This window comes from Gorilla gorilla, chromosome 4, assembly GCF_029281585.2.
Source record: "Gorilla gorilla gorilla isolate KB3781 chromosome 4, NHGRI_mGorGor1-v2.1_pri, whole genome shotgun sequence".
Classification (NCBI taxonomy): Eukaryota; Metazoa; Chordata; class Mammalia; order Primates; family Hominidae; genus Gorilla; species Gorilla gorilla.
Window position 1 is genome coordinate 49233643 of NC_073228.2, and position 27579 is coordinate 49261221.

General features: G+C 49.8%; 3 protein-coding genes across 17 annotated transcripts in view; 1 reads left to right on the top strand and 2 right to left on the bottom strand.

Annotated features, from left to right (window-relative positions):
* Positions 1–7474: 7474 nt before the first annotated feature.
* On the top strand, positions 7475–14755 carry CCDC200 (coiled-coil domain containing 200). Its single transcript, XM_055388064.2, has 4 exons — positions 7475–7684; positions 11603–11918; positions 12538–12596; positions 14575–14755. The coding sequence occupies exons 1-4, from the start codon at positions 7580–7582 to the stop codon at positions 14599–14601; spliced, it is 507 nt and encodes a 168-aa protein (XP_055244039.1). The 5' UTR covers positions 7475–7579; the 3' UTR covers positions 14602–14755.
* Positions 11918–24369, bottom strand: TMEM106A (transmembrane protein 106A). 10 transcript variants are annotated; one of them, XM_063705824.1, is made up of 10 exons: positions 24275–24358; positions 23803–23970; positions 23152–23176; positions 22945–23007; positions 22306–22369; positions 20268–20421; positions 19620–19760; positions 19469–19512; positions 18897–18950; positions 11918–13562 (listed from the first exon to the last, which is right to left on the bottom strand). In XM_063705824.1, the coding sequence occupies exons 3-10, from the start codon at positions 23153–23155 to the stop codon at positions 13304–13306; spliced, it is 783 nt and encodes a 260-aa protein (XP_063561894.1). In that variant the 5' UTR covers positions 23156–23176; positions 23803–23970; positions 24275–24358; the 3' UTR covers positions 11918–13303. The 10 variants fall into 10 exon arrangements, with proteins under 10 accessions (XP_063561894.1, XP_055244033.2, XP_055244034.2 ...); XM_055388063.2 differs by lacking the exon at positions 11918–13562 and adding an exon at positions 16141–18528; XM_063705826.1 differs by lacking the exon at positions 11918–13562 and adding an exon at positions 16141–18528 and having other exon boundaries at positions 23803–23992; positions 24275–24336.
* A 356-nt stretch (positions 24370–24725) lies between these two features.
* The window catches only part of NBR1 (NBR1 autophagy cargo receptor), a 40574-nt gene continuing 37720 nt past the window's right edge, over positions 24726–27579 (bottom strand). For all 6 annotated transcript variants that reach the window (XM_019026712.4, XM_019026714.4, XM_055388056.2 and 3 more), the window contains one exon: positions 24726–26279. In XM_019026712.4, the coding sequence (XP_018882257.1) occupies positions 26106–26279 (174 nt within the window). In that variant the 3' untranslated portion in view covers positions 24726–26105. The remainder of the gene's footprint in view (positions 26280–27579) is intronic.

Consider the following 27579-nt stretch of genomic DNA (forward strand, 5'->3'; position numbering starts at 1 on the left):
GAGATCCAAGAACCTTCTCTTGGGGTCTGAAATAGGACCCCTTTCCGGTAACAGAAATACATATGACCCTCTCAATGGGTGTAATAAGAACATTCAGTAGGATTCAACACTCATTCTTGATGATACAAAAGAAGTAATAAAATCTCTCTACAGCTTATGAGTGGTTGAACCAGATTCAGAACTGCTCTCCAGAGGACTTTTGGAAATTTGGGGATGGAGAAGGAAATTTGTTGTCAGAATGATTAAGGAATGTCATCAATATTTCACAACTAGGCCCAGAAGTTTTAACACCTTGCAACGTATAGGACATCCCTGCCTAAAGAAAAAATGCTGCTCCCTCTCCCTCTCCCCACGGTCTCCCTCTCCCTCTCTTTCCACGGTCTCCCTCTGATGCTGAGCCGAAGCTGGACGGTACTGCTGCCATCTCAGCTCACTGCAACCTCCCTGCCTGATTCTCCTGCCTCAGCCTGCTGAGTGCCTGCGATTGCAGGCGCGCGCCGCCACGCCTGACTGCTTTTCGTATTTTTTTGGTGGAGACGGGGTTTTGCTGTGTCGGCCGGGCTGGTCTCCAGCTCCTAACCGCGAGTGATCTGCCAGCCTCGGCCTCCCGAGGTGCCGAGATTGCAGACGGAGTCTCGTTAACTCAGTGCTCAATGGCGCCCAGGCTGGAGTGCAGTGGCCGGATCTCGGCTCGCTACAACCACCTCCCAGCCGCCTGCCTTGGCCTCCCAAAGAGCGGAGATTGCAGCCCCTGCCCGGCCGCCCCCCCCCGTCTGGGAAGCGAGGAGCGTCTCCGCCTGGCCGCCCATCGTCTGGGATGTGAGGAGCCCCTCTGCCTGGCTGCCCAGTCTGGAAAGTGAGGAGCGTCTCTGCCCGGCCGCCATCCCATCTAGGAAGTGAGGAGCGCCTCTTCCCGGCCGCCATCACATCTGGGAAGTGAGGAGCGTCTCTGCCCGGCCGCCCATCGTCTGAGATGTGGGGAGCACCTCTGCCCTGCCCCCCCATCCGGGATGTGAGGAGCGTCTCTGCCCGGCCGCCCCGTCTGAGAAGTGACGAGACCCTCTGCCTGGCAACCGCCCCGTCTGAGAAGTGAGCAGCCCCTCCGCCCGGCAGCCGCCCCGTCTGAGAAGTGAGGAGCCCCTCCGCCCAGCAGCCACCCCGTCTGGGAAGTGAGGAGAGTCTCCGACCGGCAGCCACCTCGTCCGGGAGGGAGGTGGGGGGGGTCAGCCCCCCGCCCGGCCAGCCGCCCTGTCCGGGAGGGAGGTGGGGGGGTCAGCCCCCCGCCCGGCCAGCCGCCCCGTCCGGGAGGGAGGTGGGGGGGGTCAGCACCCCGCCCGGCCAGCCGCCCCGTCCAGGAGGGAGGTGGGGGCGTCAGCCCCCCGCCCGGCGCCACCCCGTCCAGGAGGGAGGTGGGGGGGGTCAGCCCCCCGCCCGGCCAGCCACCCCGTCCAGGAGGTGAGGGGCACCTCTGCCCGGCCGCCCCTACTGGGAAGTGAGGAGCCCCTCTGCCCGGCCACCACCCCGTCTGGGAGGTGTACCCAACAGCTCATTGAGAACGGGCCATGAAGACAATGGCGGTTTTGTGGAATAGAAAGGGGGGAAAGGTGGGGAAAAGATTGGGAAATCGGATGGTTGCCGTGTCTGTGTAGAAAGAGGTAGACATGGGAGACTTCATTTTGTTCTGTACTAAGAAAAATTCTTCTGCCTTGGGATCCTGTTGATCTGTGACCTTACCCCCAACCCTGTGCTCTCTGAAACATGTGCTGTATCCACTCAGGGTTGAATGGATTAAGGGCGGTGCAAGATGTGCTTTGTTAACCAGATGCTTGAAGGCAGCATGCTCGTTAAGAGTCATCACCACTCCCTAATCTCAAGTACCCAGGGACACAAACACTGCGGAGGGCCGCAAGGTCCTCTGCCTAGGAAAACCAGAGAACTTTCTTCACTTGTTTATCTGCTGACCTTCCCTCCACTATTGTCCTGTGACCCTGCCAAATCCCCCTCTGCAAGAAACACCCAAGAATGATCAATAAAAAATAAAAAAATAAAAAAATAAAAATAATAAAATGCAAATGTGCAAATCTTTAAAAATTAGTGACAGCATGGGGCCCTGAGGACCAATGTGAGTTAAAATCCAGATTGTAAGGGAGAGTAGAATGTGGTGCAGACCCCTAGAGGTGAAGCTGGAGAGGCAGTGTGCACATGGGAGGCAGGAGGGGCTCAAAAAGGGAGATGAGGCCAGGTGTGATGGCTCTTGCCTATAATTCCAGCATTTTGGGAGGTCAAGGCGGGAGGATCAATCATTTGAGCCCAGGAGTTTGGACCACCTTGGGCAACATGGTGAGACCCTGTCTCTACAAACAAAAAGGGCATAGGTGGGGAGATGAGAAGGAGGAGGGCACAATTTTGGTAGAATCACTCTGAAAATCCTCTGGCATGAGGACTGGCTTAGAGGGTTGGAGACTTTTTCCCAAATTCAGCCCAAGCCCCCTCCTCCACCCTAAGTATCTCTCCGTCTGATCTTTGTTCCTTCCAGGGTAGGAGGAAAGAGGGAAAGTGAGAGAGGAAGAGATGCCAAAAATAGCCCACTTCCTCCTTTGCCCATTTAATTATTGAGACCGTTGAAGTGCCTTTCGTTCCCTCCTATCATTGTTTTCTATCTAAATATTTTTAGATTTATAATAAGATAAATATGCTATGAAGATAAATGTCTAGTGACAAGCCTCAATGACATCTTTTGCATCTGGAAACCCTCCTGTACCTACGGTTACAGAAGACAATCTCTCAGTGCTGGGAGAAGGAACTAGTACTCCTTTTTACAAGAGGAGAAAGAGATCCAGCAAACCTTAGTGCCCCCAGCAGCAGAGATGGTAGGACATCCCATCCTACCACCTGGTCATAGCTCGGTGCCCCACTGTGAGGGCAGACATTTTCCAAGTATTCTCTGGGGTCTCCCGACAACCTTAACAAGGAGAGAGGTCTTGGATACACTGAGTGCCCCACTGACCTGTCCAAGTACCCCCAGCTAGTAGGCGTGCAGGGTCCTCTAGTTCCTCCAGCTTTCGTTCTGTGTCCTGACCATAAAGCAGAATGCTTTGCCTGCTTTTTGACTCAGCCCACTGCAAGTTTTCCCCAAAAGGCTTGAATCCAAACCAGGGCCTTGAATAGCCATTGACAAAGATATATAGGTTTAAGAGGAAAAAAAAACCAGTCCTGAGCCAAATTTGTCAAACCTTTATATACACTTCACACCCTGACCCTTCACTGCCGACATAGCTAGGTAGAACATCACTTTTCTCTCACCGTCCATCTGGAGGATTGCTGCAGCATGTTGTGTACAAGAAAGTTCCTCTAATACATGCTTTGGACCAATCACCTCGGTGTTGAGTACTTTCTTTGGATTCCCAGCTCCGGACAGTTTGGGGCACTCCTTTGTGGGAACTCCCCTGCTGCTGCTTTTGGGGGAACTCCAGCTGCAGGTCTGGCAGGATGAAACAAGCTGACACAGCCAGGATTGAACCTGAGTCTCACTCCAAAGCCCAACCTGACTCCACAACACTGGTTGCTGGAATTGACAGGCTCTCCTGGAAGCTGTTTTTTTTTTTTTTTTTCGAAACGTCTCAGCAGAATCATTAGACCTGTTCTGATTCAAGGGCTGCTCCCCACCCCAATCTCCACCACACTAGAGGCTGGATTTGAAGCATCCTTTTCACCTAAACCCTTTCCCTGCCCCCAGCCCTGAAGCTGGACTTGGGCTCACTGCTTTCAGAAAGATTTATACCTCTGGGTAAAAGTGTGTGTATATATAGGAGATAGGTCAATGGCCGACTTGAGGTGATATTTTTTTTTCTTTTGAGATGGAGTCTTGCTTTGTTGCCCAGGCTGGAGTGCAATGGTGCAATCTCGGCTCACTGCAACCGCTGCCTCCTGGGTTCAAGTGATTCTCCTGCCTCAGCCTCCTGAGTAGCTGGGACTAGAGGCACGTGCCACCATGCTTGGCTAATTTTTTTGTACTTTTAGTAGAGACAGGGTTTCACCATGTTAGCCAGGATGGTCTCGATCTCCTGACCTCATGATCTGCCCACCTTGGCCTCCCAGTGTGCTGGGATTACCACCTCGCCCAGCCACTTTGGGTGATCTTAAATGCACAGTCCCAGGCCAGGCGTGGTGGCTCGCGCCTGTAATCCCAGCACTTTGGGAGGCCGAGGCAGGCGGATCACTTGCAGGACTTGCTTGAACCTGGGAGGCGGAGGTTGCGGTGAGCCGAGGTCACGCAATTGCACTCCAGCCTGGGCAACAAGAGTGAAACTCCGTCTCAAAAAACAAAAAATACAATAAAAATAAAATTTAAAAATTTAAAAATTAAATGCACAGTCTCTATCCCCAAAAGCCTTCCTGGGCTTCAGAGAATAATCCTCTCACCTGTTCACTCCACCTACTGAGGACACAGTCCTTGGAAGGGTCAGGTAGGATAATAATACCAACCTGTAGCTAAACAATTTTATACTTTATCTTTTATTTCCCATCCATTATTCTATTTGATCCTTATACCAGCTATGTGAAAGAAGGTAACAAGTTATCACTTATTCTTCAGGCAAGGAAACTGAGGTCCAGACAGATTAGGGAGGGTCTCCAGGATTATAGGAAGAGGTGGTGTGAGGCCCCATGTTGGGGTGGGGACAGGCAGAGCCCACTGCTCCCACCACCTCTGTCTCTTCCCACTCAGACCCCTCTGCCTATAACTGGAACCACCTCACAATGTGGTTACTGCCAGGGCAACTGGGCAGGCCCCGCCTGCTTTGTTGAGGGAGAGAGGCATTTTTCCCAAGGCTCCCAGGAAACATCTGCAAAGTACCTTTCTCTCCTGGGTCCTGATCAGATAGAAGACCTTCCCACCTTAGCTTTGAGTCTCAGTGGGCCCCATGGACAATTCAGCAGTAAAGTCTTTTCTCTCTGGCTTCTTTCCCCCACTCTTCCTCAGAGGCTTTTTAGTACAGATGGGGTTTCTCCATGTTGGTCAGGCTGGTCTCCAACTCCCAACCTCTGGTGATCCACCTGCCTGCCGCCTCCCAAAGTGCTGGGATTACAGGTGTGAGACACTGGCCCAAGCTTTTTTTTTTTTTTTTTTTTTTGAGACGGAGTCTCACTCTGTCGCTGAGGCTGGAGTGCAGTGGTGCATCTCGGCTCACTGCAAGCTCCACCTCCTGGGTTCGCGCCATTCTTCTGCCTCAGCCTCCCAAGTAGCTGGGACGACAGGCACCTGCCACCACGTCTGGCTAATTTTTTGTACTTTTAGTAGAGATGGGGATTCACCATGTTAGCCAGGATGGTCTCCATCTCCTGACCTCATGATCTGCCCGCCTCAGCCTCCCAAAGTGCTGGGATTACAGGCATGAGCCACCGCGCCCATGCTTTTTTTTTTTTTTTTTCAGAGACAAAGTCTTGCTCTGTCGCCCAGGCTGGAGTGCAGTGGCGCGATCTCGGCTCACTGCAGCCTCTGCCTCCCGGGTTCCAGTGATTCTCCTGCCTCAGCCTCCTTGGGTAGCTGGGATTACCGGTGTTCGCCACCACGCCCAGCTAATTTTTGTATTTTTAAGGAGGTCTCGCCATGTCGGCCAGGCTGGTCTCGAACTCCTGACTTCAGGTGATCTGCCCGCCTCGGCCTCCCAAAGCGCTGGGATTACAGGCGTGAGCCACTGCGCTGGGCACTTTAATTCTGTCTTTACTTTCTGAGATAGTCTCACTCAGACGCTCAGGTTGGACTGCAATGGCGTGATCTCAGCTCGCTGAAACTTCCACCTCCCGGATTCAAACGATTCTCCTGTCTCAGCCTCCCGAGTAGCTGGGATTATTGACGCGCAGCACCACGCCCGGCTAATTTTTGTGGTTTTTGTATCTTCTGTCTTCTGCTCTTTAGTACCGCATAGAGCCACAGAAGACTAGTGAGTCGAACAAACGGCCCCTCTTGCAGCAGTTGTTGATCACAGGGCTGCCCCTGGTACTCATCCTGTGTCTCTCCTCCAAATCCCCGCTCCTCCTCAGCTATCACCTCTGCCGATGCTGGTGGTTTCCCTGGGTACTGGGAACCAAACTCTCATTCCCCAGGGGCCTAAGCCCCCTGTGGCCCGGCCCTTGTCAAGTCAGGGTTCCTGCACATTCACAGTTACGGGTGGCCCTGGGAGTAACACCTGGCACCCAAACAGATCACCAGAGTCCACACATAGTCCACCTGCCCTCCCTGCGTAAGATCAGCTCTTCCTCCTCCCGATGATAGATCAGGGTCAATGATCCCTGCCAAGATGGCAACTGCTCCAGCCTGCTGGTCCAACCTGTCCAGCCACAGCTGTAGCTTGAAGGCTTCAAGTTCAATGGGACCATCTCCTGCTTTCTACAAACTGGTTCCTTTATTTTTATTTATTTGGGACGGGGTCTGGCTCTGTCACCCAGGCTGGAGTGCAGTGGTGCAATCACTGCTCACTGCAGCATCCACCTCCCAGCATCCATCCACCCTCCTGCCTCAGCCTCTGGAATAGCTGGGGTACAGATAGGCCGCAGCCCGAACAGGGTTTCACTAAGTTGCCTAGGCTCTTTCTTTTTGTTTGCTTGAAACCGGGAGGCAGAGGCCACTGCGCCCAGCCACTTGGGGTGATCTTAAATGCATAGTCCCAGGCTGGGCATGGTGGCTCACACCTGTAATCCCAGCACTTTGGGAGGCTGAGGCAGGCGGATCACCTGAGGTCTGGAGTTTGAGATCAGCCTGACCAACATGGAGAAACCCTGTCTCTACTAAAAATACAAAAATTATCCGGGCATGGTGGTGCATGCCTGTAATCCTAGCTACTTGGGAGGCTGAGGTAGGAGAATCTCTTGAACCTGGGAGGCGGAGGTTGCAGTGAGCCGAGATTTCGCCATTGCACTCCAGCCTGGGCAACAAGAGTGAAACTCCATCTCAAAAAATAAAAAATAAAATGAAAATAAAATTAAGAGGTAGACGCTAGGCTTGAGTCCAGAATTAGAAATCTCCAGAGCTAGGGTGTTTTCTAAGAAGCCCCTTTGCGTTCTGGGGGCTTAGACCTCAGTGAGGCTTAGTAGGATTTTGTATTTTCTTTCATTCTGACTCAGCACAGACATTTATGGGGGAGATGGGGAGAGGAGAGATTAAGGAGAAAAAGGTAATTCCGGAGACCTAAGTGGGGAGAGATGAGCAGAGGAAGGGTCAGATGACGATGCTGGAAGCCTCTGAGGAAGAGTGGGGGAAAGAAGCCAGAGAGAAAAGACTTTACTGCTGAATTGTCCATGGGGCCCACTGAGACTCAAAGCTAAGGTGGGAAGGTCTTCTACCTGATCAGGACCCAGGAGAGAAAGGTACTTTGCAGATGTTCCCTGGGAGCCTTGGGAAAAATGCCTCCCTCCCTCAACAAAGCAGGCGGGGCCTGCCCAGTTGCCCTGGCAGTAACCACATTGTGAGGTGGTTCCAGTTATAGGCAGAGGGGTCTGAGTGGGAAGAGACAGAGGTGGTGGGAGCAGTGGGCTCTGCCTGTCCCCACCCCCACCTGGGGCCTCACACCATCCCACTATCATGGGTAGTGCCTACCACTGGGAGGCCCGGCGCCGGCAGATGGCTTTGGACCGAAGGAGATGGCTGATGGCCCAGCAGCAGCAGGAGCTGCAGCAGAAAGAACAGGTGCATGGGATAGGCTGGGTTCTTCAGGGTCCTCTCTGGAGCAGGAAGGGAATGGAGAATGGAGACAGATCCGTAGGAAACTGCCTACTATTTGGTGAATGTTGTTTGCTGGGGGTAGGAGGAAAGCAAGGTCATTTGGCGTTCTCTCAGATAGACTGTGTCTGTGTTGGGGGGAACACTATCAGCTGACTCAATTTCCCTCTTGTAAGTCTGGGGGAAGGCAAGGGTACTAGGCCTGGGAGGTTTAAAGATGTTCTGTCCAATAGGGTAACCCCCAGCCTGTATGCTATATTGAGCCTTGGAGTGTGACTGAGGAACCAAATTTTTTTTTTTTTTTTTTTTTTTTTGAGATGGAGTTTTGCTCTGTTGCCCAGGCTGGAGTGCAATGGTGCAATCTTGGCTCACCACAACCTCTGCCTCCCGGGTTCAAGTGATTCTCCTGCCTCAGCCTCCTGAGTAGCTGGTATTACAGGCATGCGCCACCGCGCCCAGATAATTTTGTATTTTTAGTAGAGACGCGGTTTCTCCATGTTGGTGAGGCTGGTGTCGAACTCCCGACCTCAGGTGATCCACCCACCTCAGCCTCCCAAAGTGCTGGGATTGCAGGCATGAGCCATGATGCCCGGTCAGTGTTATATAAATTTAATTTAGTTTTTAAAAACGTTATTTTGGCCGGGCATGGTGGCTCACACCTGTAATCCAGCACTTTGGGAGGCCAAGGTGGGTGGATCACTTGAGGTCAGGAGTTCAAGACCAGCCTGGCCAACATGGCGAAACCTGGTCTCTACTAAAAGTACAAAAAGTAGCTAGGCATGGTGGCGCTTGCCTGTAATTCCAGCTACTTGGGGAGGCTGAGGCATGAGAATCACTTGAATCAGTGAGGTGGAGGTTGCAGTGAGCCAAGATAGTGCCACTGCACTCTGACCTGAGTGACAGAGTGAGACTCTGTCTCAAAAAAAAAATTAAAAACTTTATTTGATTTTATTATTGTAATACAGACAGGGTCTCACTATGTTGCCCTGGCTGGTCTGGAACTCCTGGACTCAAGCAATCCTCCCACCTCAGCCTCCCAAAATGTTGACAGGTGTGAACCACCATGCCTGGCCTTTAATTAATTAATTCACTTATTTATTTTATTTTATTTTTTGAGATGGAGTCTTGCTCCAGTCTTGCTCCCAGCTGGGCACAGTGGCTCACGCCTGTAATCCCAGCACTTTGGGAGGCCAAGGCAGGTGGATCACCTGTGGTCAGGAGTTCGAGACCAGCCTGACCAACATGGTGAAACCCCATCTCTACTAAAAATACAAAAATCAGCCGGGCGTGGTGGCGCGCACCCGTAATCCCAGCTACTCGGGAGGCTGAGGCAGGGGAATTGCCTGAACCTGGGAGGCGGAGGTTGCAGTAAGCCAAGATCGCGCCGTTGCACTCCAGCCTGGGTGACAAGAGCAAAAATCCATCTTAAAAAACAACAACAACAACAACAAAAATATATATATTTTAAAACACTCAACATACATACTGGAAAAATTTTAAGCATGTTTGGGACAATTTGGGTATGTACATCTACTTTTTCAACTGTAAATTTATGAAATCTAAATTAATGAAATATTTTTGATGAAAATTTAGTGTCCAAATTAAGATGTGCTGTTGTTTCAAATTCAAGCTAGGTTTTGAAGACTTAGTATGAAAACAAAGAATATAAAATACTTCATTGATATGTTCATATTGATGTTTTGGATGCATGGGGTTAAGTAAAATATATTATTAGGCTGGGCGCAGTGGCTCATGCCTGTAATCCCAGCTCTTTGGGAGCCAAGGTGGGCTGATCCTTTGAGCCCAGGAGTTTCAGACCAGCCTGGTATCATGGTGAAATCCGTCTCTAAAACAAATAGAAAAATTAGCCGGGCATGGTGGTGTACACCCATAGTCCCAGCTACTCGGGAGGCTGCAGTGGGAGAATCACTTGAGCCTGGGAGGTCAAGGGCTACAGTAAGCCTTGTGATCACGCCACTATATTCCAGCCTGCGAGACAAAGTGAGACCCTGTTGCACACAAAAAAATAAATAAATAAAAGTAATTAAAATTAGTTTCACTTGTTTTTTCTTCTTCTTTTTTTGAGACAAGGTCTTCCTCTGTCACCAAACCTGGAGTGTGACGGCCCATTCATAGCTCACTGCAGCCTTGATCTCCTGGGCTCAAGCCATCCTCCAGCCTCAGCCTCCTGAGTAGCTGGGACTACAGGCATGCACCACCATGCCTAGCTAATTTTTTGTAAAGACCAGGTCTCACTATGTTGCCCAGGCTGGCCTCAAACTCCTAGCCTCAAACAATCCTCCTGTCTCAGTGCCACAAAGCGTGGATTACAGGCATGTGCCACTGTGCCTGGCCCTATTTCTTCTTCTATGTGGCTATTAGAAAATTTAGTGGCTGGATGCAGTGGCTCACGCCTGTCATCCCAGCACTTTGGGAGGCCGAGGCGGGTGGATCACAAGGTCAGGAGTTCGAGACCATCCTGGCCAACATGGTGAAACCCCGCCTCTACTAAAAATACAAAAATTAGCTGGGCGTGGTGGCACATGCCTATAATCCCAGCTACTCAGGAGGCTGAGGCAGGAGAATCGCTTCAACTCAGGAGGCAGAGGTTGCAATGAGCCAAGATCAGGCTATTGCACTCCAGCCTGGGGGACAGAACGAGACTCTGTCTCAAACAAAAAAAAAAGAAAAAAGAAAGAATTTAAAATTACACATGTGGCATGCATTATATATATATATATATATATACTTTTTTTTTTTTTTTTTTAGACGGAGTCTCATTCTATCACCCAGGCTGGAGTGCAGTGGCATGATCCTGGCTCACTGCAACCTCCGCCTCCTGGGTTTAAGCAATTCTCCTGCCTCAGCCTCCTGAGTAGCTGGGATTACAGGTGCCTGCCACCAAGCCCAACTAATTTTTGTATTTTTAGTAGAGACGGGGTTTCACCATGTTGGTCAGGCTGGTCTCGAACTCCTGACCTCGTGATCCGCCTGCCTCGGCTTCCCAAAGTGCTGGGATGACAGGCGTGAGCCACCGCGTCCGGCCCAGCATGAATTATATTTTTATTTGACACTGCTATTTCAAAGCACTTGTAAGGTTTAGAAGCACCCTTGGGCTATTAAAAAAATCACTTTGGGAGGCTGAGGTGGGAGGATCGCTTGAGGCTAGGAGTTCCAAACCAACCTAGGCAACATAGGGGGACCCTGTCTCTACAGAAAATTTAAAAATTAGCAAGGCATGGTGGCACATGCATTTAGTCCAAGCTACTCAGGAGGCTGAGGTGGAAGGATCGCTTGAGCCTGGGAGGTTGGGGCAGCAGTGAGCCAAGATTGCACCACTTACTGCACTCCAGCCTGGGCAACATAATGAGTCCCTCTCTCTATTAAAAAAAAAAAAATTAACCGGGCATGGTGGTGTGCACCTGTAGTCCTAGCTACTTGCGAAGCTGAGGCAGGAGAATCACTTGAGCCCAGGAGTTCCAGATTACAGTGAGTCATAATCGTGCTACTGCACTCCAGCCTGGATGACAGAGTGGGAACCTGTCTCTAAAAAACAAAACAAAACACAAGACATTTGCAGGGAATTACTCTTTATCCTCCAGCACTAAAAACTGCTTTCAGTGCTGAGCTCTCAAGTGAGGAAGCAGGTGCTCAGAGAGAGTGCTATTTCCTGGGCTGGGGCTGTGCCACCCAGAAATCGTTCTTGGGTGTCACAGTGGGTGAGGCAGACAGCGTAGGCCCAATTTCAGCCTCCAGCTCTAGGGAACAGAGACCACTGCCACCTATACTTCTCTACTCACTTGCCTTGTTCCCTGAAGTTTCTCCGGCAGATGGGTGATTGGGTGGGGAGAGGATGATGCCACTTGCCCGGGGGCTTCTTGCCAGGAACTGAAGAATCACCAGGAGGAAGAACAACAATCGGAGGAAAAACTCCAGCTACCTAAGAAGTTAAATGTGCCGCAACCACCAGTGGCGAAATTGTGGACATCACAGGAGCAACCACAGCCATCACAGCAGCAGCCATCAGTGCAGCCACCATCGCAGCCACCACCACAGCCATCAACATTGCCACAGGCACAGGTGTGGCCAGGGCCACAGCCACCACAACCACAGCCACCACCTCAGCCAACACAACCAAGTGCTCAAGCCCATTGTACTCAGCACACCTCCAAATGCAATCTCCAGGATTCCCAAAGGCCAGGTCACCAGCCTACTTCAGCGGGGATCTACTAAGCTGGAGGGCAATCTCTGCATGAACAACAGATTCCAGGGTGGACAGAAAATCCTTACAGACTCTGGACTGGAGCCTGGGAGTGGGAGGTGGTGAGGAGAGGAGCCCTTTGCTTCCATCCCAGCCCTGTAGTGTAGAATCCATATCTACCACCCTACCCTCTCTGACTCTCCCAAGTACCCTCGGCCTTTAATGCCTTGCTGGTCAACTCCCTCTGGGTGGGTTAATGCCAACCTACGGCTGCAAAGGAGCCTTCCAACTTCTGCAGAGAGTGGTTGAGAAGCTGTCGGCCCTTCTTCCAGAGTGAGCGTGACAGAGGAGATGGGGGTGATCAGAGGGTGGGACATGAGTTGTAGGCTTATTAACAGATATACTGAGCCCTGTGAGGTCTGGAACAGGGAACCACAGCACAGCTTCCTAGTTGAGAATCTTCAGGAAGGGCTCAGTCTGTGCCCTGTCCCAGGTAGGAGCCTGTCCTCACCGCACCCCCATCACGCCCTGGGTCACCAGACACAAGCACTCCAGGCTTGCAGTGTTCCATCCTTGGAAAACTGCTGGATGAGTAACCTGTACTTTGTTTCATCATCAGGTCTCATGAACCCATGCCAATCTAGCCCCATCAGAAACACTGGGTATTCACAACTCAAGGTAAGATAGGGACACAGACCGTGAAAGACAGACTCTGGGTGACTGAGAGAGAGAGAGAGAGAGAGAGAGAGAGAGAGAGAGAGAGAGAGAGTGTGTGTGTGTGTGTGTGTGTGTGTGTGTCTGTGTGTGTAGTCCAGAGAAACCTCCTTAGCAGGAGTAAGGGGAGGAGACTAGAATTATTTCAAATTACTTCTGGATGGTCTATTCCTCTATTCTTTGCCACCATTAAAAATGTTTGGGTAGGAAGCTGGCTGCAGTAGTCCTGGCTACTTGGAAAGCTGAGGCAGGAGTATTGCTTGAGCCCAGGAGTTCAGGTTCAGACATCTCCAAAAAAAAAAAAAAAATTTGAAAAAAATTGAAAAAAAGCCAAGTGTGTGGGGCTCATGCCTATAATCCCAGCACTTTGGGAGATCAAGGTGAGAGGATCGCTTGAGCCCAGAAGTTTGAGACCAGCCTGGGCAACAGAGTGAGACTCCATCTCAACAACAACAAAAAATTTTAAAAACTAGCTGGGCAGCCAGGCACAGTGGCTCACGCCTGTAATCCCAGCACTTTGAGGGGCTGAGGCGGGCAGATCATGAGGTCAAGAGATCAAGACCATCCTGGCCAACATGGCGAAACCCCATCTCTACTAAAAATACAAAAATTAGCTGGGTGGGTGGCATGTGTCTGTAGTCCCAGCTACTCGGGAGGCTGAGGCAGGAGAATCACTTGAACCCAGGAGGAAAAGGTTGCAGTGAGCCAAGATCGTGCCACTTCACTCCAACCTGGTGACAGAGCGAGACTTCATTTAAAAAAAAAAAAAAAGAAAAAAAAACAAAACTAGCTGGGCATGGTGGCACATACCTGGAGTCCAAGCTACTTGGGAGGCTAAGGTGAAGATCGCTTGAGCACCAGAGGTTGAGGCTGCCGTAAGTGGTGATCACACCACTGCACTCCAGCCTGTGCAACAGAGTGAGACCCTCCCTGAAAGAAAAAAAAAAAAAAGGAAAAAATGCCTGGGTATGGATGGCCTATTGCTCAGCGCTATCCATAAAATGATAGATGATACAACTTCCTCAACAGAGGTGGCATGAGGACTGAATATGGCAATTATTAATAAAGGAAAGGGGCCAGGCACAGGGGCTCATGCCTGAAATCCCAGCACTTTGGGAGGCCGAGGTGAGCAGATTGCCTGAGCTCAGGAATTCAAGAACAGCCTGGGCAACATGCTGAGACGCCATCTCTACTAAAAATACAAAAAATTAGCCAGGTGTGGTAGGCGCATCTGTAGTCCCAGCTATTTGGGAGACTGAGGCAGGACAATCACTTGACCCCTGGAGGTGGAGGTTGCAGTGAGCCAGGATGACACCACTGCACTCCAGCCTGGGTAAAAGAGTGAGATAGACAGACAGACAGACAGAGGAAAGAGCATTAAAAGCACTTAGCTTGGAGTCCATCTCATTGTAGGCTATCAAACTCAGGATGGCAACCTTTTTCTTTTTTTTTGAGACAGAGTCTCACTCTGTTACCCAGGCTGGATCTCAGCTGCACTCTATCTGCAACCTCCACTTCCCGGGTTCAAATGATTCTCCTGCCTCAGCCTTCCGAGTAGCTGGGATTACAGGCATGTACCACCACGCCCAGCTAATTTTTATATTATTAGTAGAGATGGGGTTTTGCTATGTTGGCCAGGCTGGTCTCAAAAGATCTACCCATCTTGGCCTCCCGAAGTGCTGGGATTACAGGTGTGAGCCACCACGCCTGGCCTGGATGGCAACTCTTAACAAGAATATATAATTGTGCAATTGTGCAAGGCATTGGAAAGGTGTCTCTGACAGAGGTGCAACAGATGAAAGAAACTGATGCTAGCACTTCTAGGATGAAGACTGGGCTGCTACATTTCATTTTGATTCCTCTGGACTCAAGGGATTTCACACAATGTTCTGAAACCAGAAGCTGCTAACTTGTTTTGTTTCCTGTCTCTCCCTCTTCTCAGTCTACCAATTACATACAGCAGTGGTGATCCAGAGATTGAACCCAGGACCCCATGGCCATCCCCAAAATGCAGATGAGCAACCACATCTTCTCAGCATCCAGCAATATCTCCACTCCAAAAGCCACCCACTCTAGAAGAGGAGGCTGCCAGGAATAAAATGTAATTTTTTTCGTGGGAGGAATCACGGGACCGGACAGCTTTATGAGACAGGGATGAGAGGAAGAGGGCAGGAGGACTCATGAAGGGGATGGAGAGGGTGGAAAGAGAGTGGAAGGCAAGTTTATGCTTCTCTAGGCAAAGCCAATGGGAGAACTGGGTCTTGGGTCCCCCCCCAAGTATGCAACTCCTACTACTATCACTACCTGCCCTCATTCAGCAGTGATAAGTCTGTGGGGGGCTTCAGCTTATGACTGTCACTGGAGCCATCACCCATTCCCCCAAGCCCATGCTTACTGAGATATAGCCTGGGGAAGGAGGGGTCGCATCACATCAGAGCAGGCCTGCAGCAGCAGAAAGTGGTGGCAGGCAGTGATGCTCCCCACCTCCAAGCCCAGTGCAATGTCTGGCCTACAGTGGGCACTCAGCTGTCAAATGGACAATGGAGGCAGGGATGGAGCAAAAGAGCTTGGAGGAAAGGGAGGCTATAGCCTCAGGAACATGACACCTGACCCTGGGAAGGGGAGGGAGTCTTGCCTTCTAAAACCCACAGCCCTCTCCCTTCCTGGCTCTCAGCCTCTCCATCTAGCAGAGACAACCCAGAGGTTCACCAGCCCAAGGTGAAGGAGTGGGTAGGGCTGGGGGCCCTGGGTGTTAGACTTCAGGAAGGTGCAAGCCCTGGGAAAGCCTTTCTTCCTCCATGCTGAGAAATGCTGCCTCAGTCACCTCAATCACAAGCCCCGTCCGAGGGATCAGCTGCGTATTTCATTGTAGCCTACATAGCATTGCCTTTGGTCTGAAGGGGCCGTTTCAGTGCAACCCACGAAATTTCCTGATGAGAGCAGCTGGGGAAGATAACGGGATGGTGGTGGCACAGAACAGGAATAGTAAAATTGGAAGAGACTTTAGAGATACACAATGGGAGCAAGAGGGAGAGTGAGCTCCTGTGAGCAATCTCATGGAAAACAGAAGGGCAGGATATGTCATCAGTGGCTCAGAGGCCTGGGGAAGAAACCTTGCTGCCCGTTGGAACATTAAGGAAACAGTTTCTGCCAGGTGCAGTGGCTCATGCCTGTAATCCCAGCACTCTGGGAGGCCGAGGTGGGCAGATCGCTTGAGGCCAGGAGTTTGAGACCAGCCTGGCTAACATGATAAAACACTGTCTCTACTAAAAATACAAAAATTAATTTGGTGTGGTGGTGCATGTCTGTAACCCCAACTACTCAGGGAGTCTGAGGCACGAGAATCACTTGAACACGGGAGGCAGAGGTTGCACTGAGCCAAGATCATGCCATTGCACTCTAGCCTGGGTAACAGAGCGAAACTGTCTCAAAAAAAAAAAAAAAGAAAAAAAAGAAAAGTTTGTGAAATAGGGAGTATCCACTAGCTCCCTTCCCACTCCCAGGAGACTTTTTTGAACACTCTTAAGTATAGTTTATTGAATACAACATAAATACTTCACATTTGGCAGTCTATACACAGCAGCTCCAGCCTGGCTTCCCTGGACTTTTGCGCTCTTGCCAACACCACCCTGACCTCAGCTTGGAGACAGCAGTCTCCTTCCTTCCCCTTGTTCCCCCAGCCAGCTAGTTACCAAGTTCTGTCACCACTTCTCCCTCTCCATGCATCCTACTTCAAATTTAGCTTTCCCTGCTCACCTGTGTTCATCGTTCTGTCTGAATGATAAAGAGACAGCCATCTTTTTTTTTTTTTTTTTTTTTTTTTTTGAGACAGAGTCTTGCCCTTGTTGCCCAGGCTGGAGTGCAGTGGTGCGATCTTGGCTCACTACAACCTCTGCCTCCTGGGTTCAAGTGATTCTCCTGCCTCAGCCTCCTGAGTAGCTGGGATTACAGGTGTGCGCCACTACGCCCAGCTCTTTTTTTTTTTTTAAACGGGGTCTTGCTAATGTTGCTGCTCATGTTAAACTTGAACTCCTGGGCTCTAGAGATCCTCCCACCTCAGCTTCCTGAGTAGCTGGGACTACAGGTATATACCACTGCACCCAGCTGTAAGACCAAGCCACCTTTAATGAACAAATATCCTTCCTGTTCTGCTAAAGTACAGAAACTATTTCTACTAGGAGCCAGTGGGAACCTAGGGGTTATCTGGAGCTTAGCTCCAGCTAAGTGACAGGAAAGGGAGGGTCTAGACCAGTCCCTGCTGATGTGCTGCTCCACATTGTCAAAGCCCAAGGAGAGATGAGGCCTCTGGGACCAGAGAGGGCCCTGGTGCTAAGGTGGTGGTGGAACAGAACCCAGCAGCCTTCAGCTGGATACTGATAGCTTCATCTCCTGAAGGCTTTCAGATGACAGCAGCTGGGCCCACCGTTTTACCTACCTGTGTCCACTCACATGGGCTCAGGATGTGGACTTAGAGGCTCTCCTTTAATAAATATCTTATACAATAATTCTGCCTTTGGCTCTGTTTTTCCTGTGCAGGCCCGCAGAGTGCCAGGTGCCTCCCTCCCCTCCTCTACTATTTTGGCTCCTGCTATGAAAAGAATAGTAAAACTACTTTATAGAGAGGAGACGCTTTAGCTGGAGAACAACTCTGTCTTCCTAGGAACCAGGGACAGTCAATAACCAGAAAGGACAGAGGGCTAAAGGGCCTTGGCTAATCTTACCATCAGATGGGTGGCAGACAAGTTACCAGAGAGAAGCAGACTATCACTTTTTCACATGGTCAAAGCAGATAGGCACAGAAAAGCATCTATGATCCCCTGAAAGTCCTTGGAGATGGCACTGGATATCCCCAGATTTGCTTATCAGAGGGTAGAAAACTTGAAAAGAGTCTTTTTTTTTTTTGAGACAAAGTTTTGCTCTTTTGCCCAGGCTGGAGTGCAGTTGCACGATCTTGGCTCACTGCAACCTCTGCCTTCTGGTTTCAAGTGATTCTGCTGCCTCAGCCTCCCGAGTAGCTGGGATTACAGGCGCATGCCACCACACCCGGCTAATTTTTGTATTTTTAGTAGAGACAAGGCTTCACCATGTTGGCCAGGCTGGTCACGAACTCCTGCCCTCAAGTGATCCACCCACTTCGGCCTCCCAAAGTACTGGGATTGTACTGTATGCGCAGGCATAAGCCACTGCGCCCAGCCGGCAGGTCCATGTTTTAAAAGCCAGATAAAACTACAGCTCTCTCCACATTCAGACGGGACAGCCAGCCCTGATGGAGCTGGGGTGAAATGCCCCCTTCAGACTGACCAGGTGCTCAGTACAGAAAAGCCAGGTGCCACTCCAGGGAATCTAAGGTGCCTCAAGAAAATGCCAGGTCAGATTTTCCTCAAGAAAGACCAGCCAGGCACAGTGGCTCACATCTGTAATCCAAGTGCTTTGGGAGGCCAAGAAGGGAGGATCGCTTGAGCCCAGGAGTTCAAGACCAACCTGGACCAACAGTAAGACTCTGTCTCTACCAAAAAAAAAAAAAAAAAACTAACCAAGGGCAGAATCTGATGGCAGCCCCTGAAAGAATCTGGGGGAAACTGGAGGATATGAGTGTGTGTGTATGAAGTTAACTTCAAAGCAAGCTTCCTGTGCTGAGGGGGTGGGAGGTAAGGGTGTGATGAAGCAGGGCTTCTCCTTTGGCAAAGCCTCTGTAGTCCTTCCTTAGTCACCAGGGAGTTGTGGGAGATATAGACCAGGGTTGCAGGTGCCTGGAGTACAGGGACAGCAGACAGGTCATGGTGGGTGAGGGGTCAGCTGGTGGGGCACAGATGCGTTTCCTCGGCAGTCCACATATTCATAGCTCTGAAAGACCAGCTGCTCTGAATGGCTCAGGTATGAACAGGTCAGGGTGCCCCTGGAGAGGAAGCAGGCCTTATTGCCATGGCTGGGAGGAAAAGGAAAGCTCTGGCCCCATTATACTGTCTGGGGGTGGGGAGCGGGGAGCTCCCTCATTTGCCCTTCCCTCTGGCTCCCCACTCTGCCAAGGTACCTGGGACAGCTGCCCCACCTGTTTTCCAGCAGCTTCCAGACAGCCCTATGCCTGTTGCCCCTATTAACTTATAGGCAAGGTGAGACTCAGAAAAGGGGCTAGACTTGCTATTCCCAAGAGCCAACAAAGATTCATGGGGTCAGCTTGGAAGACTCTCTGCCCACGAGGTGTAGCTGAGTGAGAATGAAGTCAGAAGTGAGAGCAGAGATACCAGAGTTCCAAGCTCTACTTACTGGATGTGCAAAAGCACATGGTGGACTTTGATTTCCAGCCAGGTACAGATTTTGCTGAGAGAGAAGAAAAGAGAATGTGGGACCACGTGTCACATGGAGCAGCCTGTCAGCTCAGAAGATGCCTGCAGGTCCCAGTTTCCTTACCCCACAGAACTCTTTCCTTCCATCAGGTGCCCCCAAAATGTCACTCCCACCTGTTCCCACCCTTCAGGTGAGTGTAGCAGCATGGCTGCACTATCACTTTGACCTCCACTCACTTGGCCCAGGCACATGCTGGACCCCCATTCAGGAGACAGACAAAACATTCTTCTTCCTCAGCAATGCAGGCTGAAGAGCCCAAGGTCACATATTGTAAAGATTAACCAAATTCCAGCCTGTTTTTCATTCTAATCAAGGTCCAAACAAGCAGAGGCTGGGGACCCTGAACCCTTGCTTATTACATTCTCGGCCATGTGAGGGCAGGCCAGATGCTGGCTGAAGAATTTGCTAAGCAATCAGGAAAGCTGGTGGGTATTAATTGGGTTCCTAAGCCAGGAAAGTGGCTAGGGGAGAAGAGATCAAGGGGTACTCACTATGTGTTTTCATCCCGTATCTTGGTGGCTACTGCATAAAACATCTGTCAACCAAATGGGCCCAGGGTTAGCCCCAACTCCAGCTGCCCCTTTCCCACTACCACACATCCACACACCAGTGGGCAGGGCTGGCCAGGGAGAGGGGAGTCACCTGTTCACTGGCCAAAGGGCCAATGTGTAGGAGAAGGTTGTTGGAAACCTGCCCCACCACGAGGGACAGGTGCAGAACCTCGAGGGTCAGCTGTGTCACCATAATGGGGTAGTAGTTGCCATTGGAGATGTTTAAGATATTCTGGGGATGAAGACAAGGGAAGGGAGGAGTGAAGATGGCCCATCCTTAGGAAAAGCCAAACAGTTGCAAAAGCCTGGCTGTCTGGCCTGAGCCCCATCTACCATGACAAGCTTCAGGTGCAGAGGATGAAAACTGGGAGCCCCTTGGAGGGGCATTGAATGGTGAGGGGTCAACTTTACGAAGTTAAGCTACCTCAGGATCCAGGTCCATCCTGTACAGCTTCTTTCCATTCAGTCCTGTCCATCCAGAGAGTCTCAGGCACTGTCACCCCACTCCACCCCTGTGGTTTACTTATCTGGCCCGGATTCTGACCCCTTACTGTGTAGAGTCCCAATCCTTACCATCTGTCATGGAGCTCATGGTTGCTCCTACTTCTCTTCAGGCTCCCAACACCCTCTGGGTACCATAAGATCCCTGGCTTCCCATGCCCAGGGTCATAACACTGGACAAAGGTTACAGCGAAGTATTGCTAGGAAGGGGGGTTTGGAGCCAAGGGCACCCACCCACCGTTATGTTGAGGTAGACATCAGCCTCATCAAAGGCCACTGTGGAGGAGTTGAGGCCTGCAGGCTGCACAATGACGGACCGGGGAAACAGGAAAAAGACGATGAAGGAGGAGGTCACCAGGCAGATGAGCACGGCCAGGAACACAAAGAGCTTCCTGTGGGAAAGCAGGACCCAGGATGGAGGAATGGAAAAGTCTGAACACCAAGGAAACTCGGAGAGGGGGTTCAGACACTCCTCTCCATATACAAAGCTTTCCCCTGCACACTACCCCAACAACATTTAGCTCCCCAGATGTGGCCCGGAATGAGTAGGAGCACAGGATTGGCAGGCAGGCAGCCTGGTTTCCACTCCCAGCTCTCTGTTCCCATTGACCCAATAACATGGAGCAGCCCACTTAGCCTCCTTAAGTCTCAGTTTCCTTGTTGGTAAAAGGCAGATAATTGTACTGACCTCACAGAATTTGTTATCGGCTAATATATGAAAAAAGACTAATCACAGGTCCCTGCACATGGCAAAAGCACAATGAATGCTAGTTATTATCACTAGAAGAAATAAGTCCATATTTGGAAGTTCTGAATTTTAACATTCAGAACAGGACACCATCCATCCAATTCAAAATTCAGATATGCATTAAAGAGATAGTACTTTGTTAGTATCTTATGATGTGCACTGCTAATTTCTTTTTTTTCTTTTTTTTTGAGACGGAGTCTTGCTCTGTCGCCCAAGCTGGAGTGCAGTGGCACGATCTCGGCTCACTGCAACCTCCACCTCCCGGGTTCACGCCATTCTCCTGCCTCAGCCTCCCGAGTAGTTGTGATTACAGGTGCCTGCCACTATGCCCGGCTAATTTTTGTATTTTTAGTAGAGATGGGGTTTTGCCATGTTGGTCAGGCTGGTCTCAAACTCCTGACCTCGTGATCTGCCCGCCTTGGCCTCCCAAAGTGCTGGGATTACAGGCCTCTTTTTTTTTTTTTCAGATGAGGCCTCGCTCTGTTGCCCAGGCTGGAGTGCAGTGGCGTGATCTTGGCACACTGAAGCCTCCACCTCCTGGGTTCAAACAATTCTCCTGCCTCAGCCTCCCAAGTAGCTAGGATTACTGGTGTCTGCCACCACGCCCAGATAATTTTTCTATTTTTAGTAGAGACAGGGTTTCGCCATGTTGGCCAGGCTGGTCTTGAACTCCTAACCTCAGGTGATCCGCCTGCCTTGGCCTCCCCAAAGTGCTGGGATTACAGGCATGAACCACCACGCCCAGCCTGATTTCTAATTCTGGTATAGTGGGGTGGCGGAGAGGGTTCGGCTTGGTGGTGACTCCCAGGTTGACACCAGGACCTTGGGAGGAGGTTGAGGGAGCTCCATGTCAGATGGACTCAGATTACAAACACGGTAGGCCCCAGGTCTGCCTGAGGTTCTGAAGTATCCCAGAACAGCGGACAATAGGTTTTTCATCTCTACTGGAAGAAAAACAAGCAAATCTGAACTGCCTCAGCAAGGGAGGTGCTTAAGAAAAATAACATTTTCAAATCAATTGCAGCCAGGGCCACATGCTTGTTCCCTCCTTCCTGGGAGGACTTGCAGAGCTACCAGATCCTTCCTGTCTTGGAGAGGGGGCCATGCTTTCTGGAAGCAGTGATGCTTAAGGAAGCCCACCAGGTGGCCTCAAGTGACATCTGCTGTGCCCACAGCTGCTGCTTCTTTTTTCTTTCTTTCTTTTCTTTTTTTTTTTTTTTTTTTTTTTTTTGATAGAGATGGGGTTTCACCATGTTGCCCAGGCTGGTCTTGAACTCCTGAGCTCAAGTGATCTGCCTGCCTTGGCCTCCCAAAGTGCTGGGATTACAGGCATGAGCCACCACACCCGGTCCAGGAGCTTCTAAATCAGGAAAAAATCCTTGGACGTAAGGAGCTGGTACCTCTGAGGCTCAGGCTTTCTATGGACGAACTAATAGGAAGAAATTAAGGGAGATCAAAACAGGGGAGACAAAGGGAGCAGCCCCCAGGGGCGACGGCTTGTGAAGCTAGGGGAGGAAGGGGGGCTTACGTGTGCTTGGGCTTCAGCCTCTGGTCCCCATAGGGGATGAGAGCCACCAACTGCTTCTCCAGCTCTAGAGAGAGAGAAGGTGAGAGGGAGGGCCAAGATGCAACTGTGACAAATATTTACTGTGCCAGCTTCCCAGAAGCACGCCTCCACCCACACCATAGAGCAATGTTAGAAACATGCCACATCTGCCCCAGAGCAGGACTGGAAGCACTGGACTCTGCTACCAAAGTTGGCAGCTCAGCTTTGCCATCTCTAGAATGGAAGTGAGATTTCCACTAATAGGTATGAAGAATCTCTGAAAGTCACCAGCAAATCAGAGATGCCCAGCATCTTTGGAAAGTTTATTTGTAACTTCCTGAACTGAATGAATCCTAGGACACACAGTGTTGCTCAGAAGCACAGTGGCTAGAACCCCTCTTTCCCACAAGGGGCTGGAGAATACAACCAGGGAAGGAGGGCAGGTTTTTGCAGGGAACCCAAGGATAGTTAAGTATCTCCCTGGCCAGCCTGAGACTGGGAGGTCAAGAGCTGGGAGCAGATCTAACCCCATCCAAGGAGACTCAGAGGGGCTGCCCCAGGCCAACAGGCTAAGAACTTTCCCTGGATTCCAGGCTATTTCCAGAGCCTTGGGCCACTCACCTTGGGGAATCTTGCCACTGCCCTGGCAGGTGGGACAAGTCACGAAGCTGGCACCAGCAGTTCCTTCACAAGGCACACAGGAACAAAAAGACTTGCTGCTACCGGTGCTGGAGTAGCTGACAGCCTTGCTGCCAATGGCTGGTTTGGAGGACAGGATTGACTTGTTCTCATCCTCCCGCCAAGAGCCCAGCTGGGAAAACGTCTTACCCATTCTTCAGGGGCGGGGGTTTCACTAATGAGAAAAGACCAAAGTTCAGTGCTAAGCTTGTTAGCACTGACGCCAGATGTAATTTTGGTTTGAAGTTCTCAAGACTGGCAAGGAGCTTCACCACAGTTTAAGCAAGCTCAAGCCTAAGGAAGATAGGATGTGAAAAACTGGGTGGTCACATGGGACTCTCAGAAGTCTCAATGCATTTCGACTCCTTTCATTATTTTAAAAGAGACCAATCTGCCTACAAAAGGGAAAACAAAAGAAAAGCAGAAGTTACTTCACTTTAAGGAACTTCCATAAGTGATTGTCAGAGCATTTAATTTTTCTCTGGAAAAGTTGCTGAGCTGTCATTCAGTTTAAGGGAAGGAAGTTGGATAGGGCAGAAAAGAGATTCTTTGAATCAAGGAGAGAGGAGGCCAGACTGGTCACAGGTGTGGTTAAGACCCCTATCTAAAGAAGCCCTGGGAGAAAGCAGACACCTCACTGCTTTCTGAGGCGGGGTAAGAAAGCCTGAGGAGGGTCATAGTGATACCAAGGTGTGCCTTTCACTAGGAAAAGTCAAGGCTAAATCTGGACTCTGTGTGGCAGAACGAGGCCGGCAAGTGAGCCACACAGATCTTTCTGGGCTAAAATATAGGGATGCTCACCTTGTTCAGGTCTGGGATCCCAGGCTCCTCAGCTGCACGAGGGCGAGACTTCTGGAGTGCGTCTTTGGGGAGAAGGGCCTCTAAGGGCAGAGTGGGCTGGGCTGGGCTGAGCTGAGCTGGGCGGTGGTGGGGAGAAGCACCGCCTGGGGCCGGCAACCGGCCGGAGTCCTAGGGGAACGAATGTGCCGCACTGGAGAGTGGGGATAGTAAGGACGCTGAGCTCCCCGAAGGGCCAAGCCGATTCCTGGGCTACATGGGGGCTCTGCCATGGGCCGACCGGGTGGAAGCGGACGGAGAAGGTGTGACTTCATTAAGGGAGGATTTCAAGTCCCACCACACACCCCTAGAGGCCGTTAGTCAAGCTTGGTACCCGTGCGGGGGGCGCCTGTGTGTTGGGCGAGGAGGCGGCAACAGGAGGTGTCTTGACCTCCGAAAGGCAAAGTAGGTATAAAGGGTCTAGGGAGGGCCTTACCCGCGGACGACTGCAGCGACAGAAACGGAAGAGTGTGGAATCGAAAATGCGGGAGCGAACACTCCCCTCAAGCTTTGACTCAGTGCCCAGGGAAGTCCCGCCCCAGCCCCTAAGGGCCCACCCCCTCGTCCCCCGGTCCGCCCCTTCGCCACGCAGCGGCCTGAGACGCTGCCAGCTCTTCAAACGTTACCCGAGGGCCCGGACGCTGCTTCCGCAAGGACTAGCCAGTCCGGGTAGGAATTTCCAAGAACATTTATTTCACCATTCTTTAGGTGGTTATGTACAAGTACATACATAACCAGGAGAGCAACCCGGGCCCTCCTGGCCCTCGATTATAAAACTCCGATGGTCAAGACAGGTCCCACCCATCAACCCAATTACACCCTGCCGCTCCACCTTCTACCCGGAAGCCCCGATTAAAACGTTTTAAATAATGAACGGCCTGGCTGGCTTGCAGTTTGAATCCTGGTTTATTTAAGTAGCATTCAGGAGTTATACTGTAAATAAACATCATTATGGCTAATGACTAATTAAAATCACCATTCAATACAAATACCAACCAGGTTAGATAATACTATTAACTATCTTTTCCCCTTCGGTCTGGGGTTCATATTCTTCCTTTTCTGGAAGTCATTTTCATGGATAAAATATTTAGCATTTTTTGTTACCTCTTCCTTCACCAACTGTACTCAACACCCTTCTGTAAACAGTGAGAACCTGGGTTCATGGACAAGCTCTTTTCCACTTATCTTCGGGTTAAACCAAAACTTTTTCAGCAACTTTGCCCCTGTCCAAGTTTTGCAGAACACCAGCTGCCTCTTCCTGTTCTAGGCTTTCTAGGGCTAGATACCTCTGAACGGACTTCAAGCATTAAAGAAGTCATCAGCATTTCCTATACCTCACACACACTCATTTGCCCACCCTGAACTTCACTGACATTAATTTAGGAGCCTGCCTTTTGCCTTTCACATGTTTCTATTTCCCCCACTGTACTATATAATAAGATCTGCCCTGACATTAAGAAAAAAGGCAACTGTTAAATTTACTTTTCCCTTTAAATAACAGGATTTTTTCCTTTTCTATAAGATTAGCAAAATATTTCACAATACCTATATTTTTTCCCTTAAATAAAAATGTATGCAAAATTACTATAATAGACATTGCTCAATAGGTGCTGGTAGGTTTATCAGCACACTCTTCCTCCTTTCATTGAAATGCGGAGATTCCCTTGAAGTTGGATACTCTTGAATGCACCATGGAGTCTTTAGAAAGCAACGGTGCCAATTATTAAGTATTGCAGGAAAATTACTTTCTCCTTGAAAGAGGAAGAGTAACAACATTTCTATCATGCTCTGGGTGTTATTTCAATGCCAAATAACTATGAAGCTTGAGGTGGATTACAGAAATTATGAGAATAATTCTTAAAAACAACTTCCGAGGTTAATGTCTTTCAAAACCTGAAAATTAACAGATATCCCCATAAAAAATCCACATTAACCAAAGAAAAATACTCAATTTCAATAAAAGCAGAAAGAAAAATGGTTCTATATGAAGTTGAAGTTACACTTGTCAATGCACTAAAATAGTTTTCTCCAAATCAACTGAAAAACTGTCTTCATACTATTCATCCAATGTCTAAAGTGAAAATTTAAGTTCTGGTCTTTAGTTTGCTCCCCAAAATACTGTAACAGGTATTGTCTTGGTAACTCAACGATGGGCTCTATACAGATTCATCAGATTAAAAATAAGCAAGGGCTTCTATCCCATACCCCAATGACAGAATAAAGATCATCTCTGAGCAGCAGGCAGTTATTTAATACAAGGTCACTCCTCAATAGCGTTGGCTGTACCAGTCGTTGTTGTTTAACTGAAGAAGTTCTGTCACAACCTGCAGGATATTGTAATTGTGTTTCTTTAGCAGCCGTAGGTTCAGCTGCCTGTCACAGAATCCCATTTCAAAGAGATGGGCCATCAGGGCTGCTGTCTGATCTTCAGAAACTATTGGCTGTGTAGAGACAAGCAAAGCAAAAAAAAAAAAAAAAAAATTCTGTATAACTTAAATGTTTATTTTATACATTTGTATCATCTTGCAAGCATACTAGTCTTTCCAGATTTATTCAAAGTACTAGGTAATTAGATTCAAGGCTATGGCACTCCTGTGTACTTGACACCAACGGTTCGGACTGGGAAGGCCCTATTTTAGATTAGTTATCTGTGTACTTGAAGGAGGAGAAAAGGGAAACCGGGGAGCTAATGAACTGTACTTAGAACTAGGAGAATGCTTCACTCGGGACTTTCAGGAAGAAGCATTTTTTGGCCAGATGAAGGAATGACAGCAAGCCCCGGAGACCCTGTGAACATAAATGTAATTGTGATGATGGGGGAAGTATGAGCAAGATAAAAGTGTTACTGAAAGATGCTATGGGAAATTTTGTCAGATAGGCAGAGGAGCTGGACAAAAAAAACAGCTTGGGAAATTACAACCTGGGAAAGCTTCTTGATTTTTTCTCCTCCAAAAGAATAGGTAAGAGGGGCTGGGCGCGGTGGCTTACACCTGTAATCCCAGCACTTTGGGAGGCTGAGGCAGGCGGATCATGAGGTCAGGAGATTGAGACCATCCTGGCTAACACAGTGAAACCCCATCTCTACTAAAAATACAAAAAATTAGCCAGGCGTGGTGGCAGGCGCCTGTAGTCCCAGCTACTCGGGAGGCTGAGGCAGGACAATGGCGTGAACCCAGGAGGTGGAGCTTGCAGTGAGCCGAGATCGCACCACTGCACTCCAGCCTGGGTGACAGAGCAAGACTCCATCTCAAAAAAAAAAAAAACAAGAATAGGTAAGAGGAAGTTAACATTCATTCATTCAAACCCTGTGGTGGAAGCATTCATTACCTTCCTAAATCCTTAAATGCTTGTTTTGTTGTTGTTGTTGTTTTGTTTGTTTTTTGAGACAGGGTGTCACTCTGTTCCCCAGGCTGGTGTGCAGTGGTGTGAACACAGCTCATTGCAGCCTCAACCTCCTGGGCTCAAGTGATCCTCCTGCCTCAGCCTTCCAAATAGCTGGGACCACTGGTCTGTGCTACCACGCCCAGCAAATTTTTAAATTTTTTACTAGAGATGAGGGTTCCCTATGTTGCCCAGGCTGGTCTTGAACTTCTGGGCTCAAGTGATGGCCTTGAACTTTGGTCTCCCAAAATGCTGGGATTATAGATGTGAGCCACCTCGCCTGGCCTCTGGTTCTGTTATTATCCCAATTTCACAGACTGGGGATACTGAAACTGTGCAGCAGAAAGATTATTAACTTTG